This window comes from Scyliorhinus canicula, chromosome 21 (genome assembly GCF_902713615.1).
Source record: "Scyliorhinus canicula chromosome 21, sScyCan1.1, whole genome shotgun sequence".
In the NCBI taxonomy this organism is placed as follows: Eukaryota; Metazoa; Chordata; class Chondrichthyes; order Carcharhiniformes; family Scyliorhinidae; genus Scyliorhinus; species Scyliorhinus canicula.
The window spans coordinates 51,271,990-51,284,751 of record NC_052166.1 but is presented as its reverse complement, the minus strand read 5'-3'; the positions used below and the strand labels follow the sequence as shown (position 1 = coordinate 51,284,751).

The 12,762-nt window shown below is 43.6% G+C and overlaps 1 protein-coding gene across 4 annotated transcripts in view; it reads right to left on the bottom strand.

Moving 5' to 3' along the window:
* Nucleotides 1-12,762, bottom strand: part of ralgps1 (Ral GEF with PH domain and SH3 binding motif 1) — a 723,987-nt gene that overhangs the window by 432,566 nt on the left and 278,659 nt on the right. For all 4 annotated transcript variants that reach the window (XM_038781972.1, XM_038781971.1, XM_038781976.1 and 1 more), the window contains exon 9: nt 12,336-12,462. In XM_038781972.1, the coding sequence (XP_038637900.1) occupies nt 12,336-12,462 (127 nt within the window). The remainder of the gene's footprint in view (nt 1-12,335; nt 12,463-12,762) is intronic.

Below are 12,762 nucleotides of genomic sequence, written 5' to 3'. Positions count from 1 at the left end.
AACACAGGTAGAGACTTGCCCACTTCTTACAGCCTTAAAGAGAGAATTACTGTTTCATTCAATTTGCGTTTGTGCATATGCTCTTGTCTATATTCGTGCCATATGTGCCCCTCAGAACATCAGCAGCTTGCTCAGGAAATGAACACAAAGTTCCAGTGCAGTTTCTCCTGATTGCGTGCTGCTGAAATTGTTGACTTGAATTCAGCTGTGCCTTTCAGTGGATGGTGACAGTGGTATGAATGAGGTGCCAATTGGAACATAACCTCAACCATATGCAGAGTTGATGGATAGACTTGTGATTCTTGGTGCCAGACACAAAACAGCTGGGTGATGATCTGCAGGCCTTCCACGGAATGGGCCAAGAAAGAGCATAATTGGCTAAGATGACATGAGGTTTATCATGGTAGTGTGCAAGCAGCTTGCTATCTAACCTGAACGGGGTAAGTGCCATCCTGTTGGTTATCACTTGTCCTAGGAACCAGCGCGTATCTACGGTCAACTTTCATCAGGAGCTCCCATGGTGCCTTGAATTAAAAAGAGCATTGCCTGCAATGGTTTTAAACAGCTCTTCTTGAAAAGCCTGGCAAAAAAAAAAGTCCAAGCAACAGGCAGAAGCACAAAGTCAGTCGTTTCCACAGCCAGACTGGTTACTGACATTTGTGCGGTATGACAAACAATTGCACGCACTCCATTTGGAAGACGGTTCTGCTATCGGCAGTCTAGCGATTGTAAAACACCCCTTTGTAGAGGTCGCTATGCGGAGCGTCGACTGAGTCCAGTGCCTTTTCTTGGTTGATGCCACAAGATACCAACGTGGACACTTCCCCACCACCTGGTTAGAGGTTTCCAGCATCTGAGATTCCAGAACATGTCTGACTTAGCTGGAGAAGCACAGAGTCTCGTATCATCAGCTTCCAGGCTGACACTTGGCGGTCAAACAAAAGGTAAAAGGTAAGGTGGTAATACAGGTAAGAAACTGACATTGCTTTAAAAAAAAAAGTGACATGAAAGATGATGGGTACCATTTTGTATATTTTAGACAACACAGAAATAATAAAATTAGCAAAAACACTGCGGATGCTGGAATCAGAAACAAGAACAGAGGACGCTGGAAAAAAACTCAGCAGGTCTGCCAGCATCTAGAAATAATAAGTCTCTTCCAAATTCAAATCGCTGGTACCTGGTGATATTTTCTTTCCTTTACAACTTTTATATTCTCAGCAGCGTTAAGAGAATCTTCAGGGACCAACTGGGAGGCAACCTGCAGATACTTGCCAAAGGGGTGGAAAAATCAGAGTACGAGTCACGCACAAGATTCTCTCACATACCTCTGGCTAGAACCCTCAGCAGCAGCATTATAAACTTGGGAGCAAGTCACTCTCTTCCAGGAGGAAATACATGGCAGAGGGCAGATTCCCAGAAATGTAACTTTTGTAAAGAGAAAAGAAAAGACGTGAGGAGGATCTTTTGCAAAATGAAGAGAGACTCACAGGGACAGAGAGAGGGGCACAGAGAGAGGCACACAGAAAGAGAGAGTTGCACAGAGACAGAGAGAGTTGCACAGAGACCGAGAGACACACAGAGACAGACAGAGACACACAGAAACAGACAGAGACAGAACCACAGAGACAGAGAGAGAACAGAGACAGAGAGAGAACAGAGACAGAGAGAGAACAGAGACAGAGAGACTGACAGAGACACAGAGAGAGAGAGACACACACACACACAGGGACACACAGACAGAGACAGAGAGATAGATAGAGACAGGGAGACAGACAGACACAGAGTCAGAGCGAGAGGCAGAAACAGAGACAGAAGGACAGAAACAGAGACAGAGGGAGAGAGAGACACAAAATAATTAAATGGAGCAGATGAAAGAGAGAGTAGCTATTGGGTATTTCAACCAATTTTGAAAGGAAGGGCGTAGCATGGTTGACGAGTGCACGGGCAGATGTTGTGTAGACCATCAGAATGAACATGTACTGGATCCTTTAAACTGCATATTTGTGATGGAGAAATAAATGCTGGAAACAGAGTCCGTACTAGACATTAACTTTCCATTCAAAATTGGCATTCTATAGGAAGAAGTTAAAATCGGCATTCTATGTACACCATGAATGTCTGGGAAAAGAGCCAAGGTGGTGGTGGTGGTGGGGGGGTGGGGGGGGGGGGGGGGGGGGGGGAGAGAGAGTGAGAGAGAGAGAGAGAAGGTATGCCTCAGAAGTGATGAAAAAAAGTGCAATTTAAAAGTTTCCTTCCAAATGTTTTCTCAATCTGGATAATTTCAAGTTGAGAACATTTTAAGAAAGAATGCATGACCACAGCATGCACAGAGTTGCAAAATCCATTCCCCATCTCGGGTATAAAAGTGGCATCATTCTGGCTTCCCTAATGCAATCTTCCTCTTGTACAAATGCCCAATTTTGTCTGCAGTTAGCAGGGTTATAATGAAATGAAATGAAAATTGCTTATTGTCACAAGTAGGCCTCAAATGAAGTTACTGTGAAAAGTCCCTAGTCGCCACATTCCGGCGCCTGTTCGGGGAGTCTGGTATGGGAATTGAACCGGCTGCTGGCCTGCCTTGGTCTGCTTTCAAAGCCAGAGATTTAGGCCTGTGCTAAACCAGCCCCTTTATATAATTACGTTGTGATACAGGAAGAATCTTACACCCAGATGAATACAATTGTTGGGTGGTCTGGACGCGAGGGCTATGGGCAGCCTTGCAGTAATGCTGCACCTATTACTACTGGCTTGGCATTTTCACTCGCTCTCCCATTACCTTTGTACTCAGATCCCAGCCCAATCCAGGCAGCTTCTGCTACACCAACGCCAAGGATGGGGAAATTTAAAATGTAGGCGAGTTACAGGCAAAGATCATGTACACTCATGTTCACCAGTATCTTTGGCATCGTCCAAGATTCACTTCATCCCAATCAGACTCCGCCCACAATTGGGCCATTGAAATGACCAATTCTCTGCCAGTTGAACTGGCTTGGGAAACTGCAATTGTGTTTCTGGGTTCAGAAATACTGGTGGGTGTGTTTAAAATGTTTCATCATACCTAGAAATGATCTAGTAAGCCAACAAAACTACTAAATACTTTGGAGAAGTTTGCTAAAGTGACCAGCAGTGATTTTAAATCACAGGTGGCAGATCGGACAACCATATTAAAATGGATCCATTTTCCGCTGTATTAAACCTAATGAGCAACATCTTTGAAAAAAACAATTACATTCCATTACATGACCAAATTATTTTGTTTCATGGGTGATTTTACACTATCGAGCAAATTAATTTTAGCAGACCTAACCAGCACAATTTCATGTGCACTCCAGGCACAATTCCCCAGTTGCATTCAAAGTGGAAATGCCACATCGAATCCACAACTGAAACATGATGGTACCACTTACCATGAGGTATAGTGAAGCTGAAACTATGCTGTAAATGCTATACCCATTGTTTTGTATGTAACAAAAGAACATGGCCAACAGCTGCCATTGTATTGAACATCACCATCATTTAGACAATCTTTTATTAAACCTTGCAATTCAGGCTTTGGGCCCTAAAGCCCAAAGATGACAAAATGCACAAGCGTTATTTTTGGAATCATCTTAAATTGAGGAAAATGCTGCCAAGGCAGTGAGATGGTGGATGTGAAGCGATATTGCCATTGCTGTGTTTTAAATGATAGACGAGCGCTCCGATTCAAATACAGAAATGCACTTGAAACATCGACTGTGGAGGGATTCGCCTCTGTACTCGTCTTCAATCGGTCGTTAGCATTGATGGCCTCCGCCGATAAAAGAATTTCAGAATGAGGGCGGGAAGCAGGATGCAGCTAACGAGGGTGGATTCAGTTGATGAAATAGCAGTATATCTGAGCTCTGGCAAATAGACATTACTTAAAGTGCAGCAAAGTCAAAGCTCGACACCTCTTCAAAAATTAACAGGAGAAAATGCTAATTGCTAATATTGTAACATGGTTTGAATTACAGTGTTACAGCTGGGGTTTCCCCAGACATGTGACTGGGCTTCAGAATCCAGCTGTGGACTTTACACATGGCCAAACTCCAAAAGTACAGCTAGCATAATTCTTAATACTGAGGCACCTATGCATGCATTTAGAGCTCTGTTCCTGTTGATGTTTGGCTGGTTGAGATGTTTACCGAAATGTGAAGCAGTCTCCGCTACTTGAGAGTTATAATGAAAACATGGAAATATTTACTCCTTGGCCTCGCATTTTCAGACAGAAGGGTGTGCATTGAAAATATATGTTTTACAGCTCATTTCCGAGAGAGAGAGAAAAAAAATCCTTTCAAGGCAGCAGCCTTTAGATTCAACCGGCCTCTTTTTTCCACTGATTTCAAAAGTGGCCTCAGTAAAGAACGAGGCTATTCAAGTGGTGGTGGCATAGATGCAGGTAAAGCCAGGCCTATCTAACAGTTCGCCATATTAATAAACTGGGCTGAAGCAATTAAAGATTTACTACAATCAGTGAGATCCTGAAGATCTGTTGGGAGGAAGCGGAGGATTCCACTGCTGTCATTAGGCCAGGCTTTTATTATTACAGCCAAGTCCCCGATTTTACGACATTCAAGTTACAATGAATGGAACTTGCAACATTTACAAACTGGCACCCCACAAGGTCAGTTTCGACTTATGATGCCATGCCAGTACATTCATTTGTGTACATTAACGTCCTGTGCCGCTCATCTCTGTGACTGGACAGGTTGAGCTGATTTTCTTAGGTTGGAAACAAGTGTTTTATATTGTTACATTTTTTTTTTGCACAATCATCGCGACTTTAATGCATTTATGCACTTTTGTTTTATTTAATACATACTCAGCTTCGCAGAAGCTGTTCACGGTCCCTGACTGGCAGCGATCGATGGCTTCATTATACCCCCCACAATAACCGAGGAACTTGTGCTAAGGCGTGCAGGCATCAACAGTCATCTCAGCAACTTGACAGGGTAAGAGTTGAGAGCATTTAACACCGCCTGGCACCCCACAAGTGATTTTCTACCTTGGTAGAGCAACTCATCCCCCATTAAAACCTGTCCCCATGGGAAAATCGGTTCAGGCTTACGACCTTTTGACTCATAATACAATTGGTTCCTGAAAAACGTTCATGTCCGTCCGAGGACTTCCTGTATTGGTCGCAATTATCCCGGGTTCCCATTGGCTATCTCAGCATCTCCAGGCTCCATCTCATTATCCGTCACTCACTTTGTTAACAGAATTAAATTCAATCCTCTGTCATCAAAGGCAACAGTTATTTCACAAAATCGAGTGGCGGACATGTGAACATAGATGTCTGGTGAGATTGCAGCAGTAAATTGCACATATAATTAAACCGTGATTGTGACGAACAATGTCTTCTGCCATGTCCAATTTCACCGGAGTGGGCCCTCGCCACCTATCACATAAAACTGGTTACTTCAGTGAAAGCACAGGAAGCCGCTGATAGTTTTGCTACTGAAGTACCGTCACTTGCATGGCAAGGAGGAGGAGAGTTATCGGGGAAGTAGTGGCGTACTGATACTGTCACTGAAATAGTAATCTAGAAATCCAGGATAAAGCTCTGGAGATCATTCTTTTGAATCCCGCCAAGGCAGGTGGTGAAATATGAATTCATTAAAAATCTGAAATTACAATTAAAAGTCTAATGATAACCATAAAACTGTCGTCGATCATCATAAAAACCCACCTGATTCACTAATGTCCTTTAGGGAAGGAAATCTGCCTGGTCTAGCCGACACGTGACCCCAGACCCACAGAAACGTGGTTGCCTCTTAACTTCCCAAGGGCAATTAAGAATCATAGAATTTACAGCGCAGAAGGAGATCATTCGGCCCATCGAGTCTGCACCGGCCCTTGGAAAGAGCACCCTACTTAAGCCCACCCCTCCACCCTACCCCCGTAACCCCACCTAACCTTTTGAACACTAAGGGACAATTTAGCATGGCCAATCCACCTAACCTGCACAGCTTTGGACTCTGGGAGGAAACCGGAGCACCCGGAGGAAACCCACGCAGACAAGGGGAGAACGTGCAGACTCTGTACATACAGTGACCCAAGCTGGGGATCGAACCTGGGACCCTCGAGCTGTGAAGCAAATGCAAAGGTTAAGGATGGGCAGCAAATGGCTGGCCCAGCTAGCGACACCCACATCCCATGAGCAAATTTAAATAAAATAGCCAGAAGATGTCACCAATTAGCCAGATGTCACCAATCGGAATCATAGCCTTTTCAGATTACAGAATGGAAGGCACCCAATAGTGTCCCATTGTCCTTGATAGCAAGGGGACATACATAGATGTATTTATTTACTCGCCAACATTTACCAATGGACCAAGGACCATTGTGTGCCGTAGACTGCGACTACATGCAGCGTAAAGAGAGCACAAGATTGAAGGTTTGCGGCAGTATCAAATTCCAAATAAAAGAATCAATTGATACTATTAACAATTACAAATAATTAATGGGAAGCGTTGCACAGGTCTGGGCTGAGTTAGGAGAGAAATAAGCAACATGCGGAATTAACCGACTGCTTCACTGGAGTATCCATTTTGAACGGGTCTAGGGTCCAAGTGGGGAAAAGCAGAAAGAAATATCAATGTTCGATCCTTCAATTCACCTGCTTCAGTGAGAGATTTTGAAGGAAATAGCACACAGGGGTAGACGAGCTTTAAGCAATGAAGACCTTTTGAATAATGTAATCTTGGACAAATTTGCGGGGGTGGGGTTGGCAGCTGCGATCCATCGATTACAAAGGCTCCCGCTGCACAACACAGGCAACAAGCTTTTGACTTTTATGACTGAAGTGAGAGGGGCAGCACGGTGGCGCAGTGGGTTAGCGCTGCGGCCTCACGGCGCCGAGGTCTCAGGTTCGATCCCGGCTCTGGGTCACTGTCCGTGTGGAGTTTGCACATTCTCCCCGTGAATTTCGCCCCCACAACCCAAAGATGTGCCGGCTAGGTGGATTAGCCACGCTAAATTGCCCCGTAATTGGAAAAAATGAATTGGGTACACTAAATTTATTTTTTTAAATGATTGAAGTGAGAGAGTAAACAGTAAAGGTGGTTTTTAAATGCACATACCCACATATACTTAATATAATAAACTTCTCAAATTATTGGTCCTGTTGAAATGAAACCAGAAAATAAATCTCAATTTATTCCGAGCATACACAGTATATTCAAATATTTTTATTACTAGGTTCCGCAAAAGTCTAATTTTAAATTCTGACAGTAGTTGCTTATGTATCGAAATGACCTTCACAGCAGGCCACTGGCTCAATTTCAACACATTCAAAACACATCCACTTATACACAGCAGTCAGGCCGAAATGTACTGTGAATATACAGACTGATCAAAGATGAGGCATTGCAGGGCCTCATTACCAATTCAATATTCACAATCAATTTGGACTGGAAGAGAAAGAAGAAAATTAGTTGGAATAGACCTCATCAGCATCCCACTGTCTCAAAGTACTTCATACAACCAATGACCTTTAAAGTGCGGTAACTGACAAACAGCAGTCATCTGGTACATCTGAACGATGTAAAATCAATAAGCAGTTAACAGATGAACAGTTTTCCAAGATTTTCCCACAAGGCACCCAACGGTCTCATCAATAGGGAACGATCATCATGTCAACTATTGGACTTGATCCATGCAGAAAATCAATGATTATAATTTACATGAGAATGGATACAGACCCTTTGCTTTAACTGTTCTCAAAAATCTAATCCCCAACATTAACCTTCTCCAACCACCTTCCAACCCCCACTCCCAGGTGAACGAGACAGACAAGCACATTGGCAAGAAAAAAAAATGACTTCTTGCATCGCCCATGCAGAAGCCAAGTCAAATCCTTTCTTTTTCACTTTGTGCTGTTTCTTACAATTAACCTCAGCGCAATTGGAAGCAGGACAGATCGAGTGACACTGGAGATCAGGAGCAGGCATTTCTAAAACAATAAACACTTTTCGGTGCAGCCTCAGCACCTCCTGACCTGCGCCATAGAGGCAAGTAAACCCAACCCTAAAGGGACATTACTGAAGAGAAGACCAGGATTGTCTTTCATTATAGTTAAGTCTAGCTTACAGGAAAAATACACGTAACTACTCCTGGGACGGTACCTTTTATTAATCTGTAACTCACAGTTGATAGATCCCGCAAGACATCAGGCCAATATCTGGCTGCTGTCAAAGAAACTAATGGGATGTTGAGTTGTATAAAAACAGGCAAGAAGTATAGATCAAACAAAATAATGCTGTCATGATACAGACCGCTGGCTACAGCTGGGAGTATTGTGTACAGTGCTGCAAACCACGCTACGGAAAGGATCTAGCCAAGCTGGAAAAAAAACACAAAGAAGAGCTACTAAAAAACTAAGGACAGTAGAGAACAAAAATGCACTGGGATGGATAGGCTCAAGGAGCCAGAATGCTTCTCACTGGCGGAGGTACGAGTGCAGGGAAAGGTGACTGGAGACCACCAAAATTAATGGATGTGGATAACCGGTCAGACCCCTAAGAGTCAATGTGAAAGGATTGAGAGGACATTAATCTGCATTGAGTTGGTCAATATTGAAATGCCAATCAGAGGAAATTAGAGACAGGAGCTCTTTTCCATCCCAAGTAAAATTAAACGGGTATGATTCATTGCAACTGCGAGGGGCGAACGAACGCAATGAAATTTCTATGTCTTGTGTTACAAAGTGAGAAGTAATTGTTGAGGTTGTGCCCAAACCCCTCCTTTCGTATGGCAGGCAGCACTGGAAAAATCAAAGTCTGCTTCAGTTCAGAATTTTAAAAAGTGGTTCAAACAAAGTTCTTAGACACAGTCTGTCTAGAATCACAGGCTAAGTGCAACACAAAATTAATCAATCGCAGCTTGCAGGCCCTCCTGTCCAAACTGCCACTAAAGGATTTAAGCTCGTGCAGCAGCAGAGAATTTAGTAGCCGCCACAACATAAAAATCAGACTTCAGATTTCCACCCATCCAATCCATCAGTTTTACTTTGTGGCAGACGAGCCGAGTGCAGCCACAGACGGTCCGTTGACTGTTCACGTTCGGGCCCCAATTTACTCTCTCTTCCCACATCGTTGGGGCACTTAATGTGTTCAGAGGAAATCCCGCCAGGCATAGGCTACAACTGTTAATATCATTTTGGGCAAAGACTCAAAAGCAAAACCAACGCACTTTCCCCTCCAAATAGATATCATATATTCCTATCCTGGATGCAGAACTGCTGTTCAGCATTCAGCTGTAGGAATCTGCATCCTGAATACAGGAAGGGGTTGAGGGAAATTACTGACAGCTAGCTAGCATCTGCTCAAGCGAACAAAAAAAAAGGCTATGCTTTTACTCTCCAAGTGCTGACTGAATGGCTGTGCGTTTCTGGCACTCTGTTCTTAATGTCCAATTTCCAGCACATGCAGTTTTCCGCTCAATAAATCTTGATTTCTGTTTACTGTAATCACCACGTGTGTCTGCCTCTTAAATTATTCCAAGGATTTTGCTGTACTACCCTATCTACATTCAGCACTCTGGGTGAACAGTTTCCTGCCATTCATTCTCAATTAGCCTTTTGCCAGTTTGAATCTTTGACCCGTGTTCGATTGCTGCAATTTAACTTGAAGTAGAGGTTCTGATTTCCCTTTTCTGTGGTGCTTACAATGGCTGCTATGGTTATCCCACTTCCTTCCACAAACCACCTAATCTTGGATCCACTTGAGCACAACATCACCGACATTCTGGTCTTGGGTGAGACTATCTGTGAACCTGAGATCAGTGTCCACATGGAGGTTGATGATACCTAGTTGGGCCTCTCCACCTTTTCCCTCAACCACCTCTATGCTGGCCAACACCGATTCATTCCCTCAGAAGTAATTAATATTGTAGGTTATTGTTTTTTTTTTTAAAATACATATAGTGTACCCAATTAATTTTTTTCCAATTAAGGGGCAATTTAGTGTGTTCAATCCACCTAGCTTGCACATCTTTGGGTTCTGGGGGCAAAAGCCACGCAAACACGGGGAGAATGTGCAAACTCCACACGGACAGTGACCCAGAGCCGGGATCGAACCTGGGACCTTGGTGCCGTGAGGCAGCAGGGCTAACCCACTGCGCCATCGTGCTGCTCTTTGTAGGTTATTGTTAATAATCTTTATTATCTCTTGCTTAATCACATTTGCATTTCCCAATTTTCGCCATCATTGAAATCTAATTTATATTGTCTCTTTTTTACTTCCTAATTTGGAGTCTGTGTAGCAGTGGGGATTCTTCTGACCTTTTGAAGAACTTAGCTGGGGATTCGGCAAATGCCATGGTTCACCTGGAGGTGATGCCACACAGAAACAGATGCCCGATGAGGGGAAGCCTGTGTTCTAAAGCCTGACAAAACTTTGTGGGCACCTGCCAGTGACGCAAAATTCCTTCTCCAGAGGTAAATCCAGGCTATTCATAGTTCCTACTGTCCATACATTTAGATACATTCCAGCCAGTTTTACAAGTTGAAAAATGCCCTTGATCTCTACCTTAAAAACCTCCCTCATTTGCCCCTAATTTCACATCATCTTCCAGTTTTCCTTTCTCTCTCTCATTGTTTTTTGTTTGCTCTTCTATGTCAGTGGCAACTCTCATTGATGCAGCATTAAAGGGTTTGGTTTTGGCATGCGCGCAAAACGTTCCCCATTTTGGGTCTTAATGAAACAATGCAGTCTTTGTGGGATAGGGATGGGGGGGGATGATGTGGGGGGGAAATCTGGGCTCAAAAGGCCAGCTTGCAAAATCACATTAATCTTTAGAAACAGCAACTTCAAACTGATTTAAAACATAACAGATGATTTCAAGGCTAGAGGGCACTCAATACTTCCTATTTATATACACACACACTCCCCTACCCATACTCGCCCAGATGCACACACACCCCACTACGCATGCACGCAGATACACTCACACTCCTCTTTGCACACACACAATCACACCCCTACACGCGCACACTCACATGCAGACATACTCACACTCCCCTACGCACACCAAAATCACGCTCACACCTCTACACATGCACACACTCCACACCTCTACTGATGCACACACACACATAAAGAACAATACATTGCTATGTATTACAGTTAACTCTGAATCCGAGTAGCACTGGCAACATGCATCTTTACATGCAGTTATGGATAGTGATGGTAAAGGTTCCAACGTTCTTTCCATCATACGGCTGACCAGGAATCGCTCCTATTTTCATTGCCCACCATTGACATTGGAAGGGTTTTGCAGGTTGATAGTTGGCCTGTGTTATGAAAGTGCATTCCTTGGCCATCAACACCCTGCGTGGGGTTTGAACCCAGACCTTCTAGCTTAAGAGGCAGGGGCACTACCAATTGTGTCACAAGACTTGATACATTGCTGCCCACAGCCTGGAAATCCCCTTGATCTGAAATGTATGAAGCTTGCAAGTCGCAATAGGTTCAAAAGGTTAAAGGTGGCTTTTAAAATGATCCGGGTTGCAGCTGTTGCAAAGAGCCATGTGCAGTCCTCAGTCAGGCCGACTGTTTATTGCTTAATAAAACTGGGTTAGGGCTGAAACTTGAGAGGCTGGTTCATTTGCTAATCTCTCACACATCAATAAAGTTAGCAAAATAAAAGTACATTAATTAAAATGGAGAACAGGGAGGATTATATGACATATTTTGTCAGCTACCTTCACAATGAGATTTCAGGCTGGAACCTTTGATTGTAACATTACAGCCATCTTGCTGACAAGCAACAGTTCAAAGTGCAAGTCAGAAACCTGAAGCTCTGGTCAAGCATTCCTCCAGTCACTGTGGTGAATGGAAATAATCCCTTCAACCCTCTGCAGTCATTTGTGATGTGTCTGCCCAGGAAGCAATGCAACAGTAGACATACAAACAATAAATGGAGCCCCAAGCTACACAAGAGGTACACAAAATTCAAACAATATAACTGTGTCAACGCAACCACAAATTGGCTGGAATTTTGTAGCAACAAACTAAGTTTAAATATTTCATTTTCTTCAAGCACTATTTTTTTTAAATTATGGAACAAAATCTTCATTCCCGACGAGAAGCATTCAGTTATATCTGGTGGAAATCAGGAGATTCAGGACAAAGGAGGAAAGACGCTCACAGCGCCAGGCGTGACTGTACTATGAATCATGAGCCCGACATTCGCAGAGGTACACCCAAAACTTGGCATGTGACCCTTTTCGCTGGTGGATGGATTCATTTTGCGTAATGTCAGGCAGTGGCCTAATGTACTTCCTTCATCAATCAAAGAAAAGTCTGACTTACCCAAGTAAGGGATGCAGGGAACCATCCTCAAGCTGCTGATGAATTCGCGCATTCTCTTGTAATTGTCTTCTTTAGTCACTAAATAATCCAGCTTCTCAAACGTCGCTTTGTCTTTTCGACTGACTAGCTGTGAAATAAGACCAAAACAAGCTTAATTGATAAGATTCTTAGGAACGTATATGATAAGATCCTTAGGTCAAATAGCACATGTCGACAAGTTGCAGATAAACGGCTTTAACAGCCTAGAATAGAGAGATATATGCATGAGATGGTAAACAACTCAAGCAGGTGTGCAAAAGGTCAATTATGGTGGCACAGTGGTTAGCACTGCTGCCTCACAGAGCCAGGGACCCACGTTCGGTTCCGGCCTCGGGTGACTGTGTGGAGTTTGCACATTCTCCCCGAGCATTTGTGTGTTTCCTCCGGC